The 17792-nt window shown below is 33.2% G+C and overlaps 3 protein-coding genes across 4 annotated transcripts; all 3 read left to right on the top strand.

Annotated features, from left to right (window-relative positions):
• Positions 1-338: 338 nt before the first annotated feature.
• LOC128680537 (uncharacterized) lies at positions 339-16899 on the top strand. Of its 2 annotated transcripts, none has more exons than XM_053763758.1 (7): positions 339-822; positions 13417-13581; positions 14416-14558; positions 15112-15195; positions 15434-15499; positions 16076-16121; positions 16196-16899. In XM_053763758.1, exons 1-7 carry the CDS (start codon positions 345-347, stop codon positions 16717-16719), a joined length of 1506 nt encoding a protein of 501 aa, XP_053619733.1. In that variant the 5' UTR covers positions 339-344; the 3' UTR covers positions 16720-16899. The 2 variants fall into 2 exon arrangements, with proteins under 2 accessions (XP_053619733.1, XP_053619734.1); XM_053763759.1 differs by lacking the exon at positions 339-822 and adding an exon at positions 12243-12538.
• Positions 1751-4462, top strand: LOC128680540 (uncharacterized). The gene is made up of 2 exons (XM_053763763.2): positions 1751-2305; positions 3872-4462. The coding sequence occupies exons 1-2, from the start codon at positions 1801-1803 to the stop codon at positions 4120-4122; spliced, it is 756 nt and encodes a 251-aa protein (XP_053619738.1). The 5' UTR covers positions 1751-1800; the 3' UTR covers positions 4123-4462.
• LOC128680538 (uncharacterized) lies at positions 8635-10527 on the top strand. Its single transcript, XM_053763760.1, has 2 exons — positions 8635-9274; positions 9906-10527. The coding sequence occupies exons 1-2, from the start codon at positions 8704-8706 to the stop codon at positions 10190-10192; spliced, it is 858 nt and encodes a 285-aa protein (XP_053619735.1). The 5' UTR covers positions 8635-8703; the 3' UTR covers positions 10193-10527.
• Positions 16900-17792: the final 893 nt, after the last annotated feature.

The raw sequence follows: 17792 nt of genomic DNA, 5'->3' as shown, positions 1-17792 counted from the left end.
ATGCTATAGAGAATCATTTTCCACACGAATTGTTGCCACCGCACTCATTCTACTAACGATCCTATGAAAATTTGAATATAAGCAAACTTACATTTGCGTGTCATGTAGATACCACAACAAATGATTATAGATCTTGCGTTCAAGCTAATAAAGACTATGATAAAACTACAAATGATTTAGCAGATTATGTTATTATGTTTGTAAAAAATCAAATAGCAGACCAAGCCACGCGCTAGCCTGGAGTAATCATCCAACCACAAAACATATAATATAAAAGGGTGTCAACACCATGGATATTCATAGTTCTATCACCAACTGACCGCGTTGGACGCGTGACATTCAATATGTATAAAATTATCATAATAATTGCAATAATATCATATGCTTTCGCAAAGCCAAATCCTGAAACTGAACCAACGTACAAAATTTTTAAGAAGGATTGCACAAATGGAATATTCAGGCCAACGTGTTTAAAGATCGGAGCCATTACGCTGTTTGAAAAGTTGAACAGCAAGGATGAGTTGACGCTGATTCCTGGTGTTAGTCTGATAAAGGAGAAAAGTGATTCGAAGGCTGAGTTAATTGCAAATGAGCTAGCGAGGTCATTAACCGTTGATTCTGATGAAAGACTTGACAAGGTTCTGTTGTATCATGTTGGGATGTTTTTGGATACTCATGCAGTGAAACTGAGACTTCTAGATGATGGAGCCGCTGAAGAAGCTAGGAATGTGATTGGAGAAGCACGGGCAAAGAGTCCTTTATCAATGGGAGGCAAGAAAGGCGGTATGGGGGGTTTGATTGCTATGGCTATGATGATGAAAGGTGAGTAATATTTTACAAAATAACTATGTAATAAGGATACATTTGTCGGTAGGGACTTACGATTTTGTGTATCATGAAAACGCGTCCCTACTTTACAAAATCTGCTAGTTTAAAGAATACTATCACAAAACAAGTAAAATTTGTAATTAATAAAGTGTTATTCATAAAATTATTATCTTGTAGGTAATTATGAATATAGAAATAAAACGTCGAGATCCTCCAGACCATGACCAAATTTTTATATTTTGCTTTTAGAAATGATATTTTAAGTATTTAATTGTGAGATGGCTATGGTAGTTACAAATACAGGTAGTATTTGTAACTACCATAGCCTTATATTAGCCTATTATACGTAAGAATGTCTTAACTGCAGTTTCTTTACTAGTCATCTGTTTCGTCTTCTTCATCATAAAGAACTTCATATCTTCTATGTTTCCTGTGAGCTGTATACATGGATCGCAGAGAAGTCCAGATTAAGAACAAATTTTAGCTGATTTTTGTTCAATTTATTTTCGATTAGGTCTTGTAGTAATAAGCTCTATGTATATTATCGATGACAATCATTTGACAAGAATCAACTAAATGTATTAAATAATCATCATTTGTCAGCATAACTTAAATTTACTTTAAAAAATCTGTATGAATGACTAGATATTTGATACTAAAAGCAAATAGAAAATATAAAAGCTGAAATTCGAATAGTAACATCACGTAAAAGTTAACTACTTAATTCAAAACCAAATCGACACCATACACGGCTGTACTTAACTCCAAAAATCATACAAATCAACACCCAATACCATAATCAATACGGTTCAAATCAGCATGTATCTAGGGCGACTTTTTGCAATCAGTCTTCTATGAAAATATAATTGACATAAGACTCTATAGTGAGACATATAAAAGCGGAGATCCACAATCGCGTTATCAAACTGTAACAGTATCCGATTCAACACACACGTGTTCTAGTGTGTTATAATGTATAAATTATTTGCATTAGTGTTTGTGGCTTCAGCCTTAGCATTGCCGAGTCCTGAAATTAGTGATTCGAAAAAAAATGAACACACTTTGGAAACTGCCGCGCGGACTTTTGGAAAGGATTGCAGCAATGGAATCTTTAGTCCTACTTGTTTGAAAATTGAAGCTATAGCAATGTTAGATAAACTCAGTGCTAAAGAAGAGTTGAGACTCTTGCCAGGAGTCAGCTTAGTGAAAGAAAGTAAAGAGAATGACAGCAAGGCAGAAGAGTTTGCAACTGAATTGGCAAGGTCTCTGAATAAGCCTGAGGATAGATTAGACAAATATTTGTTGTACAAATTGGGAAGTTACTTGGAGAGTCATACAATGAGGTTTAGACTTTTGGATGAAAACTCCAGTGAGGAAGCTAGGGCTCTGATGAGTGAAGCAAGGGGTAAGGGCGGTCTGGGGGGAGGCAAAAAGGGAGGAATGGGCGGACTTTTGGCTATTGGAATGTTGTTCAAAGGTATGTTACTATTTTACGAGATTTTATTTTACTTGTCCGCCTGTAATCGAGAGCTCCCAGGTTCGAATCGTACTCATGTCATATAAGTTTGTATACCAAACTGACTCATGTGTAGTAGTTTTTATTGACTACCATTTGCTTCCGGTAAATGAAAGCATCGTCACTGGTTGACAAGTCCACAATCTGTGTGTGTGTATACGATTACTTACCACTAGACGCGGTAGGTAGTTGTAAAAGTCATGTCAGATGCCTTTAGGCGACTTGAACGGCTGTCTTAACCACTTGACCACCACCGCTTTGAGTAGCTCGCAGTGAACATCCTGGATTGAATTATTTCACTAACGCCATTAGCTAAGGATTTTAGTAGGAAATGTAGAAAATAATTTGTGTTCGTTATGTGACTTAGAATTATAATGGAAGTTTAGTTCAAATTGTATGCACTGAATAGAAGACGATAAAATAATGACGATATAATTAAATATAAACAAATTAAAACTAAACTCATTCAGTTATACATGTTTATTTAACTGCTTACGCGGGTTAAAATAAATTATTCCCCAGGGATACACTTTCCCCATAGGTACACACACTTAAAAAATCTACGCTTTTTTTCCCACATAGATACGAGTATGAACTTTAGATTTGTACTCTTAAACATAAATGTTTAAAAATATTGTTTATATTAAAACTTAAATCTCAATTAAGAAAGTTGTAAAATCATTCAAAACTGTGGAATTGTTTCTTTAAATAGACCAATGAGATCGATACCAATTTTACGAATTCGTAAATAATAAATAATTCGTACATTGTTGGTAGTATATATAAATATTTATTTCATTTGAATCTCTTCAGCCATTACAGTGGAATGACTAGAAATTTTTCGACTGGCTATATAATCATATTTTTTGCACCATTCTTCTGTCAAGCACGAGGTGATTCCCGTCATCATCATAACCCATTGCACTTGTCCAAGTCGTGAGAGGTCGATTTTTAGCTCTCCTTCAGCCATATTTAGCTTAATGATCATCAAATGATCGTAGGTACCATTGTATTGTTGCGTGTAGTAAGCCCTGGAATTTGAGCACTCCATAGTCCATATTATCCAAATCAAATTATTCGATGATATGGATTTGTTTAGAGAATATGTATCTATATTATATTTGTTCAGAAATTAGAACTTCGCAGGCACTTTTTCACGTCAAATTATATATTTAATTTCTCAAAAAGTTACACATTTCGACATTTCGGTTTCAATGTTTAGTTTGCATAATAATGTATTTATTGTGATGATTAAGACCTGATTGGTCGACCGGAATCTGCTCCCAACGAGCGCTCCTCAACGGCTTACTGCACGTTCATAATTTTTTGATACAAGTTGAATGACACAAGATCTCTCTGACGACAATAAAAACCTGTGTCAAACATGACAATTTAAAAAACGAAAAAAATGCTTAAAAGTATCAATCTAGTTACGGCACGTTAGCCGAAGACAATGGCCTACCTTCTCATCCATATAAGAAAATATAGCAATATAAATTATGTATTAACCAAGACATTTTTCCCCAGGTACCTTGATGTCAATAGGATTAGGCGCACTGGCTCTCCTTGCTGGCAAGGCTCTGATGACGGCATTAATGTCCCTGCTCCTGTCCGCCATTATTGGCATCAAGTCCCTATCCGGGGGACAAAAGTCCACGACATACGAAATTGTCTCCAAACCTATATACAGCCATACCCACTCACACTCAACGGCCCATGAAGATGTAGGCGGTTATGGCCACTCAGGATATGGACGGAGCATTAATACTAGACGTTAATCAATTTAACATAGGTAGTTATAGCACATCAAGTTACCCTACGTAAACATGGCGCGGTAATAGAGCCAGTTTGCAATGGATTTGGGTAGGTTGATGTGCTGTTGACTGTACTTATTTATGAAATAGTTTTTAATAGGATTTTCTTCAAGTGATTTGGCTGTTTTTTAATTTATTTTTAGTATTATATTATAGGTACAAAAATATACTTAAATGTTTTTTGCTAATGTGATATTATGTATATTTATTTTAGTATCTATGAATAATAATTTTCTATTTATATATTTCTAATGAAAATTACGACTGTTCATAATTTAAATCAAAATTAATTATTTACATATTATACATATGTCATATACATATTATGTTGTATTTTCTTCAAATTATCTAAATAGTGCAATTTATTTTATTTTAAGTCACTTTGCATTTAATATTATATAAGTTTCCATCACTATTTATGCTATATTTTGAGTTATTGCTACCTAGTCTCTATTATTGTATATATATATTTATTTTTCAAATACTTGAAGAAAAATTACTTCGCATTGAAAAAATAATAAGCTGTTCCAATTTTTTTTCAATTTTGTTTTTTAATTTATATAATTGTGTTATTTATTAGTAATTATTTTATTCAAAAGTATAAACCATATTTTTTATAGATATTAAATCGCTATTTATGTTTGTTTACTTCCTTCCTAATTTAGTTATAGCAAAAGTAACGCATTTATGCTTTTTTTTGTACGTATTTTTATTAGAATATTATGATAATTTAAATAATTATATAGGTATTATGTATTCCTGAATCGACCCAAAGACTGTGTAAGTATTATTATTGTATCCAGTTTGTTTTTCATATTTAATTATTGTCGTTCTATTCCATGTTAATAATTATTATATTTTTTTATTTACGCGTCATTGTTGTCTTTACCTATCTGGTATCTGCACTGGAATATTAATAAAAAAATGAATTATTTCGATTGTTTAATTTTTAATTGGTTCGATAGCTTTGCCCTTGCTCTTAATTTTCTAGGCTTCGTAAGAATTTCCAGATAAAATATATTTTTTGATATATTTTTTAAATAGTATAATATTTTTACTAAAACCTGTCCAGTAAATGTATGCATTCTGCATATTTATTGCTGCCCTATTGCGTTGCAGTTAACCGAACTTATTCAATATACATTGCTTGGTTTTCACTTTTTTCACACATAAAATCTCTCATTAAATTACGCAATATTCACGCATTCGGTTCGGTATTTGCCCGAGTTCGACGATAGTATGTTGCCGGCATAAGAGCTATCCTCGTGTCGGTGGAATATTCGCTATAACTCCCTGTTACTCATTGGTCCTACCACCTGCAGGCTACAGGATCTGTATGACGCCACAGATAATTCTGTGCCGATGTTTTCGTATTAATTTTCATTATTATATTAGAAGAAGCTTTACATTTCAGATCCGTATGCGATATTGAGTATGCGTATGCGATGTGAGTGTTAGTAAAAACTTTAGGATAGGAATAGAAATATTACTTTGTCTGTCCAGTCTGTTCACAGTAATCTTGTTAATAAAGAACCCTCAATGTGTGACTCGTACTTGGCTGATTTTGCATCCTGATTAATATAAGCTAAACGTGAAGTTGCCGGTTAAAAACGAAAGTACTTAAAATAGGTAATGGAACTTTCATTTTGGAATTGGCCACATCTCGCTGCGTCTAGATTGTGACAGTCTTTTTGTTTCGATTTAGCGTCCCGTGACAATACACAGAAATCGAAATATTAAATTCAACTAGAAATGGTATGTGCTGAATTTTATAAATCAATTTATTGCTTTTGCCACCTGGGATCGCTAAAACGACTTTTCATTCCTATAAACCATAAATCAATTTGATGTAGGCAATATATCTGATTGAAAAAGTCATATTCGAAAGGAATATCAGATAATTTAAAATTTCAACGTTCAAAACACCTTATTAGGCGCAGAATTAGCGATGAATAAAAAGAAATACACATACAATACGATACTTGCAATGTTACTCTAAGAATCTTATTCGATTTGTCTGTGTCAGGCGACATTAACGCGTTAGAGCCACACCATGCCATGTTGCTCAGTCGCGTTACGGCGACCTCTGTAATATTGACGTCGACCACGTGATTGATTTGACTTGATGGCAGCTACCCTATTCTAGGTCGGGAACCACACATAAGTAGATACACTCTTGTATATCTGCAGTAAATCACTACAGAATAAATTAATCATAGAGATAAAGGGCAGATATAATTTTCCGGCTTTACTACCAAATAGTCTTGTTTTCGTATATTTATAATTATAACCATCGATGGATAAACACATAACAACGCAGAAAATGTATGTAATTTCGACGTAAATCAAGTCAGTGTCAAACCCTATATAAAACAACGGAACACTCAGCAATAGGATATAGCTTTTATCACCCATTCTATGTCATCATATTACTCCGATTTCTTAGAACAAAATCAGTGGACCGTTGGTGATCAAATTTCACATTAACCACCAAAATTATCTTCCATATACCACGGTTCAGTTCAAATGTGGAATATTTTGACAATTATTATATGTGTAATGTATCAATTTCAAACGTATAAATACATCGTTGTCGCCATCGTACAATAGAAATCCATCACTGATTTCTTTGTATTGACGACTTAAAATAACGTACTAACTTTAAAAACCATTTTCAACTACCTTGCTTGCAAAAAATTAAGCGGGTCATGTCGTATCAAGGGGTAGAATGACTAGTGATGAAGGAACCAGGAAAACGATATATAAACGACCAGTAGTTTGTAGCTTGTGAGAAATTACTATTTAATAAAAAAAATTGACGTGAAAAAGTGCCTGTGTAGGTCTAATTTCTGAATAAATGATTTGAATTTTGAATTTAATTTGATGGAGAGAGAGAGACGGAAGAGAAACATTGGGCCAAACAACAAAAGAGCCTAGCTCTTAAATTTAACGGTGTCGTCATAACGGCCATAAGAAACTAAGTAAAAAATACATACACTCATTTCATTTGACTCATGTCATCGCGCTGTTTAGTAAGTTGTCTATAACCTATTTGTTTAACTAGGACGGTCAGACAGGTGTGGGTGGTAATACATTTGCATGTAAAATTGAGATGTTTCACTTGCTCATTTATTTCAGACCAGCTTTTGCCTGCGGTTTCGGTCGTTTTTCCCCACGGGAACAGTTATTTGTCCGACATAAAAGGTAGCCTCTGTACTTCTCCATACTTCACACTACATGTATGCAAAATTTCAAGAAGATTGGTTGAGTAGATAGAGCTTGAAGAGGTAACAAACAAACTTACTTTTGTATTTATAATTAAGATTAGTTTTAATTTTTTTTTGGAGCTAACTCAATTCGTATGACTTATAATAATGTTTGCTGCTTGCTATTGTCACTGGGCTATAGTCATTAACTCTGGCACTTATTCGATCGCAACATTGTACAGTGAAAGTATTATCTAGATGTTTATCGGAGTGAATATGATATCAAAATGTAAAAGTGGAAAACGTATTTACCTTAAACGACGGACGGACAATTATACAAATTAAAATCTTTTTTAGAGGTATATTTATGTTGACAGTGTTCACGATATTCTGAACTGAACGCAGATAAAGTCCTCTTTTCCTTAAATATAATAGTAGTAAAAAAGCATAATATTTACAACAATACCACTACCTATATGGACCTGGTTTTTAATAAACTATCCTACTAATATTGCAAAAGCGAAAGTTTGTGAAGATGTATGTTTGTTACTCTTTGGTACACGGGTAGAATATAATCTGGAATAACACTTAGGGTATCTTTTATCCCGAAATTGCCATGAGAGCGAAGCGCCGGGGCGCAGCTAATTATTTATATAGTTATCAAATTTTATTGAAGATTATAAAGTTATCAATTAATCGTCCCTCGAAACTAATTAGTCATCCCTGCCTCATTGCTGATGCAGAGAGAGTGACAAATATAAATATATGTAATAAATTATTTAATTAAAATGTACTTTACAAAATATTATAAAATTCTTAGTCCTCAGACTTTTAGATTGTTATTTATAACAAGTGTTTGTAATCATGTGAATTTGTATGTCGAGGGGATTCTACTGAACAGACTTCAAAAATTTCAGCAATATGGAATGGAATTATTAGAACGGACATAAGGTATATATATTAAAGACTATAGAATTAACAAAAGTAGGGTTCTGGCATCAAATTTTTTTTCATAAGTCAATAGTTATAAAACAAAAACCTTTTATAAAATGAAACTAAGAATAAAATTAACTCTCGATACAGCCAAGAGGAAAAACGTTAGCTCTTTTCAATCTAACTGTTCGAAAGTTGTAGCGCGTAACAATGCTGCCGAAGCAATCGAAAATTTTGCTTTTTTTACCATTTCTAAGTTTACCATTATCGTATTCTTTTTATGCTATCTTTAGTATAAATAAATTGTGAACGCAATAGCAAGATCAGTACAGTCGAAACGACGAACGAAATGTTTACGGAGTAACTTTGGACTTCAATCCCACCAGTGCAGTGTACCAGTGACAAAATGTTTAAGAAATATGTGTGTATTACCCTTACAGTGATATTGTGTTATGTGCATATGACCAAAGGACTAATAGAAAATGGAAGTCTGCCTAATGAACTGAAACCCACTGCAGAAATAAAAAATTCTTCAAGCGAAAGAACGGGAAGACTTCTTCAGAAAGAATGTTCAAATCTTTTAAGCTCAAAATGCTTGAAAGTCCACATTCTGTCTTTCATAGAAGAATTGAGCTCTCGCGAAGAGCTCGGCCTTTTACCAGGACTGAGCATCATAAAAGAAAATCAGACGTCTTCGAGTCCAAGTCCTGAAGAAATGGCTGCGGAATTATCGAGACAATTCCCGGGGAAGCCTGAAGAGAAACTGAATAGATATCTGTTGTACCGGTTGCAAGATTACTTGGACGGTCATTCGTTGAGATACAAACTTTTGGATCCTCAAACGACTAAAGACGCTTTAAACATGGCTAAGGGTGATAGGGAATCTGTTGGAAGAAAAGGCGGCGGGGGTGGTGGTGGTTTAGGGGGAGGCAAAGGAGGCGGTGGTGCTTTATTAGCCGCTGCTATGATGATGAAAGGTAAACATATATCCACAAATTTTACAACCGATATATTGAAAAATATTAAGAATATAAAATGCAAAAGCCGTGTTACATTCCTGATTATACCTACGACTGTTATTGTAATATCAAAAGTTTATAAAACATAATTATTAAGATTTTTATCATTCATAACATGAAGTTGATGGAGCAGTTATGTTGTAAACTCATCAAAATTTAGTAGTAGTTAAACTAAAGCACTCTGAAATGGATAATATAATAAATTTATAAATACAAATATTGGATAAAAATTTTCAATCGACACGCTTCTCTTTCTTCTTTTTACCATTATTATGATTTTGATAACACTTCTTATTAACACACTGCTATAGTTACGCTATTACAGTTAACGTCGATAAGCCTTTCTCTGGAATAATAAGATAAATATATATTTTTTTAACCTTTTGATATAATGTCCTACTGCTGGGCAAAGGTCTCCCTCTTATTCTTTCACCCGTCTCAGTCCAAGGCAAAGTATGACAATCTTTCAAAAAATTGTTGAGGTCATCCTGCCATCTACTCCTTGGTCTACCTCGCGGCCTTCAGGTACACAAACAGTGGCACCTACATCCTGAACTTTTGTCAAATAAATAATAACTTTTTTCAACAGGAGCTTTGGCGGCTGCAGCCCTTGGCGCTTTAGCCCTGCTTGCTGGGAAAGCTCTCATGACTGCTCTGATGTCACTGCTACTATCTGCATTGGTCGGACTGAAGGGTGGTGGCGGCCACAAGTCAACCACCTACGAGATCATCACAAAACCTGAAGTGTCCCATCACCACTCTCACAGCCATGAAGAACATCATGAGCATGAACATGGCCACCATGGTGGTTACAGAAGAGCATACGATCCCATAGGATATAACAGCTACATGCCTTACGATACAACTAGTAGTTAAATTATTATGTTAATTGCGTGTGACATCCCTGGTGTTGCTAGCATCTATAGGCTGTAGGGACTACCTCCCATCAGGTGGGCCCCAAGTTTTCACAGGCATATGCCTGTTTGCCTGCTTGTTAGTATTAAACACTTGGTCGATTTCTTTAAAACTTCTTCGCACATAATTGGTTGGACTAAACTCCATATAGTATTCTCTACCTGTTAGAGATTTCCGGATGATGCGATAAAGTGCATCTTACAAATGAAGTTAATCTTAAGACTATTTATTTTTATGATAAGTTATTTATTTCGCTTTTTAATTAACTGTGACTAATACAATGCATTTAGTCATGAGTTCTATCTAAACTTCTGTAATATTTCTTTCTATTCTTTGTTTCTCTAGCAGTATTTTAACTATATCATAATTCTTACATATTCTATACATATCTTTATATATTGTCATTGAAATGTTAGTATTTATATTTATTAGTTTTATTTTGTAAATATTTTTGTTCGATATCCCCACCGCTGTATTCGCACCAAGTATACCTGCTTTTTGTTATACCAGGGTTAACCCTGGTATAACAAAATATAGTTATAAAAAATATTTATCTTGAATATGTGTTTAATGTTTGGTGCATTTATGTATATATCATTATATTTATGTAGTTTTACCAATACTTCAGCCATATTTTTATACGTATTTTGTATATATTATATATATATATATGTATATATTGATTTTAATATTTTTTTAAATATCGTTTTAGTTTTATAACATTCTAATTTTATAGTGAATTTATTATATACCACGCTTTGTATGTACTTCTCTTTTTTTATTTATATATGTACGTTATGTATATTATTTTCAATGTCAGTTTCTGAATTTATGTTTTTTTTTTCTAAGCGGTATTTTAACTGTGATAGTCTTCATTTATTTTTCTTGAACCAAATAATTTGTTTACTTATATCATATGTGTAACTTTTATCTCTACAGTTATCTGAAAAAAAAAAGATCTTTGAATAAACTTGTGGGGTTTTATTTAACATCCATGAAGTTAAGACAAATTTGTCCCATACTAAGAAAAGTTAACACAATTGTCATTTTTGCACAAGCTTCTGTTGTCGTCAGAGAGATCTCGTGAAAAAAATCAGTTCACTAGTTCCTTCGTTGGGAGATGGTTCTGAGTGCACCATTTATGCTTAACATAATACATTATCTAAATCAAAACTTGTAAAATAAAAAAGTTAAAGTATACTTTAAGCGAACGTATGTTTCTTTGTTTGTTTCTGTCAATTTCAAATAACATAAAGTGTGATAGTAGGAACTTTAGCTTGAAGTACTTTAGTAAGTACATTACAGTCGTCACGAGTCAAATTTTCACGCAAAAAATTGCGTGAGATTTCAAAATGTCTCTTATCTGAGTATTGTCCCGGTCTCTTCCTCTGAGGGTCGGAGCCCAGCTTTCCTTTCCTAGCTTTCCTACTTTTTAGTCTCCACTTCGCACGGTCGTCGGCATCCAAAATGTTCTATCATACTATATTATAACGCTCTTTAAATCTCTTAATTAGCATTTTGAAAGAACCATCGAGAAAATAACGAAAAAAACAAAATAAAACCCATTTCTACCAAAGTTTGTGCCGTGTTCGTAGCTATTGGCCTTGGCCTTGGGTTTAATGCCGGCTCCACACTGTCATCGAACAGTTTCCCAAACATCAGCGAATTCGGTATACGTTGCTGGTTGTTCATTGCGGTAAATAAAAGCACTCGTATTAATTACGCAACGTTCACGCATTCGCGCCGGCATGGGTCTGAGTTAGGCGACAGTATGAAGCAAATTTTATGGCCAATTTTATGGCAAATTTTATTGAGAAAGGGGTTATGAATTAACCAGGCGACTGTACCGACATTACATTGACATCCGTAATTCACCACAAAGTTAACTTCTAACTAGAAGATTAATAGTTTTCATCTCCATACCGTGTCCTCTAACCTTGAAACCTAGTAACAATGCAAAAATAAATAGCAATGTCACAGTGCTAGGTGTTTCATTTGTTTCTCATTTCTCTTCATTATATCTCCACAAAATGGTTTTAAATAAAGTAATTATAGAACTTTTGGTAATAATTTTGATTGACGCTTCAGTGATATCAGAAAAGAATGACAGAAATTTACATATAAACGATTCAAATAGCAATACAATAATGGAGGACGATGGTAGATTATCAGAAATTTTCGACGGAGTTTACACCGATTGTTTTTTATATCTATCGTATTCATGTCTTCAGAAAAAGACATTAGTTTATTTGAAGGAATTGAATAAGCTGCGTGAGGTATCTGTTATTGGCAATTACGTGAAATTTGGTAAGTTTTAAATGTTATAAGTAGTTTTAAATGTTCTTCTTGACGTGTCAGCTTGGCAAATTTTTTCAGGACCAATATTATGACACTGATATCTTTGGCTATATTCATAAACTGAATAAATAACAATGTTAATCTTAATTTCCACAATGGCTTAGCCTAAGCAGAAAAATAATGATTACACTTATGTGCAATTTTTCAAAACACTCGCTTTTAACCGCGGCTTCGCCCGCGTATATTATGTGTGTGCTCAGAAATTATTTTAATCAATACCTCGGGTTCTAAGCAATGTATTACGATGAATACCAGATTTTAATTTAGACTATCTCCTTTACAATTGTGCAAACCGCATCAAATTTCATCTAGTATTTTTTGCGAGATATGCAAACAAACATATAAACAAAAAAGTCTAAAAAATATTGTTTTGGCTTCTTATAGGCCCATAAAGACCCCCAATAATTATTTTTCTTTATTATCTCCTATGTACAGACATATAGCCTACTTAAGAGTTTTATTATATGTATAGATGTATATATTGTCTAGATAGAATACCGACTTTTGACCACTACTCACCCTAAGTAGTAAAAAACTGGGTAACTTTTTTTGTCAAAGGATTTCTTTTTTCTATTTATTTAAATTTAAAATTTACTATGTCATTTCATCAATAAAAATGTAAGAAAAAGTGGTTGTAGGTTTTTGTGTAGATATAATCTTCGGAACTACTAAATCAATTACCAAAATTGTTTCACCAGTAAGAAGCTATATTACTCCTGAGTGATATAGGGTATTCTTTATTCCGATATTCCCAAGGTAGGGCTACTACACAACAACCATAAACCATAATCAAAATCTTATCATAAAAAGTTATTGAATTGTTTCAGTTAAACTAAATGCAACAAATATTAACACACATGAAGATGATGTTATAGAAGACAACAATTCTGAAAAATTATCCTTTTTGATCGATGATGCTATTGATAAGTTCTTTGATAGTCATATCATAAAGTTCAGTGCTCTGGGAAAAAATATATCGGTTCCAAATTCAGGTAAGATTATTTAACACATTAGCGAATGCATGGCGGGTGCATAGCAGTTTTTGATAATATTCCATTCAATTCAATTCGTTTATTTCGTGAACACAGGTTTCGTAATAGGTATAATACATTGGAATGAGCTTCTCTATGTCCCGCCATAAGGCATACGTCATTTTTGTCATAGGTTTTACAAAATGAAGTTACATAATACTTATACAATAATTTATACAATAAAGTTACTTATACTAAATATACTTATATTATGCTTTATTTATGTTACCATTTTTGTATATAACATTAGTTTTAATTGTAAAATCGCAAATTGAAAAGTAAATCCTATTCACATTGATTCCAATTACTTACACATTTGACAATAATAAAAAAATTAAATTATATTTAAAAAAGAATTGGCCTCATAATATACAGCTGTTTTCTGTACTTATTTACAAAACATTTTATAAATATAATGGTGTTATTTTCTTAGAAACACAATCATAATAAAAAAAAATCAGTACTTTAAGTCATTTATAGTACATTAGTACATAGTCATTCAGTAAGTCAATTATAGTAGATCAATCAATCGAGGAGAGAATCAGACGAGTCAATTATAGTACATAGTCATTCAGTAAGACTTTATGAAACAAGCGTCTCAAATAACATTGATTTTAATGTTATAAATGATGTTATTTAAATAAAAATATTGTACATACAAGGCGAGATTTACGCACAACGCGAAGCCGAGCGTGCTAATAAAGTTAAGGTGTAATGAATTGAAATCAACAGATGTGACGTACAAACTCATAATGTTTTGTAAAAAAGTGTCTCGCATGTCTGATACAATTTTAGTGGACGGATTCGTGGGAAGAAAGAAACGAAAGGGCGGTGGGGGCGGCGGTATGGGGCACGGCGGTGGTCACGATCACGATGACGGTGGCAAGAAGAAAATGATGATGATGGCTATGATGTGTATGAAAATGAAATTAATGATGGTTAGTCAACAGAATTCTTTTTTTAAGCATATCCGATCCGATACCACATTGGAACTTTCTAGAAACATGTTGAAAGACCGATAACTCTCCTATGATACTCTCCTGGTAGTGCAATAGTTTCTTGGCAGAAGTTCCTGTGATACCCTATAACCCTAGATACTACTAGTCATAGTTTCTTGTCAGAGGTCCATATCATCAGGTGACTCGTTTGGTCGTTTGCCGTTAAATACCATACTTTTTCATAACATTTGTAAATTACCTACTGTAGAAGAAGAAGAAGTTCATGTTTGTATGTTTTTTAACCTTTTGCGGTAGAAGCCAGTCTATGAGATCAGCACATGAACTAGTCTAGTTGATATATCCCATGACTAAATGGCTGGAAGCTTATTTAGCCAATGCTTCAGCAATTAGAATATTATTCTAGTTTCTTGTAATTTATATGTTTGAATATCTTGTTGTAACTTATAACTCCTTTGTGAATGGTGTGATAAAGAGTTTATCTATCTATCTATCTGTCTAGTCCGTAAAGAAACTCACATGTTATACTTCTCAGATGGTGCCGGCGATGATGGGTATGATGGGAATGATGTCGTTTAAAGGAATGATGTTTAGCATGATGTCTTTCATGATTTCAAAAGTAAGTTCTTCTAAATTATGTATTATTTTGTCTTTTTCTTGCGTGTGTTGTATTCGGGGCTTTGAAACCGCGAAGTCGCCATTACCAGCGTAAGAAATACACGATGCAAGTTTGAATGTTATTTTGCCTGCTTAACCCCAAACATTTTTTGGAATGCTTTTTGTCACCTATCTGCTGCCAAAGTTGCGTCTCCCTTGAAATTTTGAAAATGCGAAAGTAAGTTGTTTATTTATTTCAGATGATGCTTTTGATGAAGATCTTGGAGAAAAAAGGTATTGGAGGAGGGAGTGGAGGTGGAGATGCTGTAAGTACCTATATAGTTCTTTCTTTCTTTCTTCACGTTTACCTCTTGCCATTCATTTCTTATAAATTCTTATATAATAAAAAGTATATTATTGCGGTATTCAAATAAATATCGTATTGTGCATTATGATTACGTTGCGAATTTGTTAATTAAATAGTCGAAGATATGATGATTAATTTCAGCCGTACTGTTGCATGGCCTTAACACAGAGTACATAAATTACGTTTTTTTTTTACATTGACGTATGTCAACTGTACTTGTAGCACTGCAGTTGTGGCACTGCGTTATTCAGTTGATAGAGCGCAGCGCAATTACATCTCACTCTTAAAACCATAGACATATTATTCTTTTATCTACACTTAAGACTTTACCTTCTACACTTAAGATTTTACCGATTGCTGTTAAAGTATCATAAAGTTTTTAGCTAACATACAGAAAATTGTGTTTCACAAGTGTTGGATAGAACTAACTAGTCGGGAAGATTTATTTAGTAGTTAGTTTTATCTGTCAGATTGCAATTTAATATTTAATCAGAAAGTGGTGTAATAGACGTTTATTCTACCCTATTGTTGCCAGGGCTGGGCTGCCGGCGGCGGCGGAGGAGGGGCATGGATGCCAGCAGGTATAATACCCATAATTTAATAACCAATTAATAGTATCATGAAACAATAAATGAAGCAACTAATTTTCATTCAGGTGGACAAGATTACGGAGGCGCAGGCGGATACGACGCTAACGGACAATGGCAGAGTAGATCCATCATCAAAAGAAAAGATAAACATGATAAATTAGAAAACGAACCAATTATATCATATATAATACCAACTGTAACATATAATAATAAAGATATTAACAATGGAAAAGTAAAGTCGAGGAAAAAGCGAGGAATTATGGATGTTCTGCAAAATGTCTATCTTTACTGGATAAATCAAATTTTGGGTGCAAGCAACAGAAGAAAATCAAATAATCAAAGATATAGAATTGTGAATGGTGTAAAATATGTATATTACCCGAACAAAGTTGTCCAAAAAGCTAAAACGAATCACGCCAGCAGTTTTCCGTTGAAAAATATTGAAGAATTCAAGCCAATTATAATATCTGATGATTTTAATAAAGGCGAAACTGTGGAAGGTGGAATAGAAAGTAGGATGAATACGAAGAAATTTCATAAAATGAAAGATGTGATGAATGATACGTTTTCCGATAATCCGTGGGAATGACTATATTACCTAATGAAATTTTATGTCTTGGAAAACATTGTCGTGCCAGATTTTAGATCATTCTTGTTTATTTAAGACAAGACATAGACTTTCGTATGATACTTATAAATATTGATTCATGTTATCGCTAAAAAGTGTTGAAAATGTTATCCAAATCATAACTGTTGTGTTGTAGTTTTAGTTTAGTCAATAAATTATTTTTTTTCGTTTCTCTATTTTTTTCGAAAATGAGTCTTATAATATTCTCTGTAGACATATTTACGTTGACAAGACGACAACTAACAGTAAACAGTCCACCATATTTTATGGTTCCGTACAAAAAAATGAAAAACGGAACCCTTATGACTCGTGTTTTGCTCCGAACCTAGGTCCTTTGGTCCAGACAAATCAGGTTAAATTCGGTAAGATTTTTGAGTCAATATAAAATTTATTAAAGGAAACAATTAATTATTTTTTTTATTTATTTATCTCACTATATTTGTATGTTATATCTAAACTAAAGGTGTATATTGACCCGTCTTCAACTATCTCCTCACCAAAAATAATCTCAATGCAATAAACCGATCTCGCATTAAAAAAGGACCAACAAACAAACACAATATCAGATTTATAATCAAGTATGGAAACATCATAAGCCTTGAGATGGTGTTGATGTTTATACCTAACTAGCGACCCGCCCCGGCTTTACTCGGGTTAAAACATAATAAATTATGCACCTAAATCTAAATCTCTTGTGCTAAGAAATCTTTATCTCTAGCGCCACCATCCAAATTTATATAAATTTACTTTATTACTTAGTGAAATATAAAAAAAAAAAATATTTTATCATTTTTATTTTTGACTGAAAATGGTGGCCATCGAAATATCCATAGATAAAAAAAATATGGAAATACCTTTAATCAACCACAATGTATTAATACTTTCTACAAAATTCTTCATCTTGTGTGGGACAATCTGTTTTTTTTTTCTCTCTAAGAAATTGATACTCGTAAAAATATGACGGTTGTGCTGGTGTGCGGACACAGTGCCTTAAGACCCGGACCTCATAGCTACAAATTCAACTAGACAACGCG

This window comes from Plodia interpunctella, chromosome 24 (assembly GCF_027563975.2).
Source record: "Plodia interpunctella isolate USDA-ARS_2022_Savannah chromosome 24, ilPloInte3.2, whole genome shotgun sequence".
NCBI classification, from domain to species: Eukaryota; Metazoa; Arthropoda; class Insecta; order Lepidoptera; family Pyralidae; genus Plodia; species Plodia interpunctella.
Note: the sequence above shows the minus strand (reverse complement) of the source record. Positions and strands in the feature narration are given on the sequence as shown.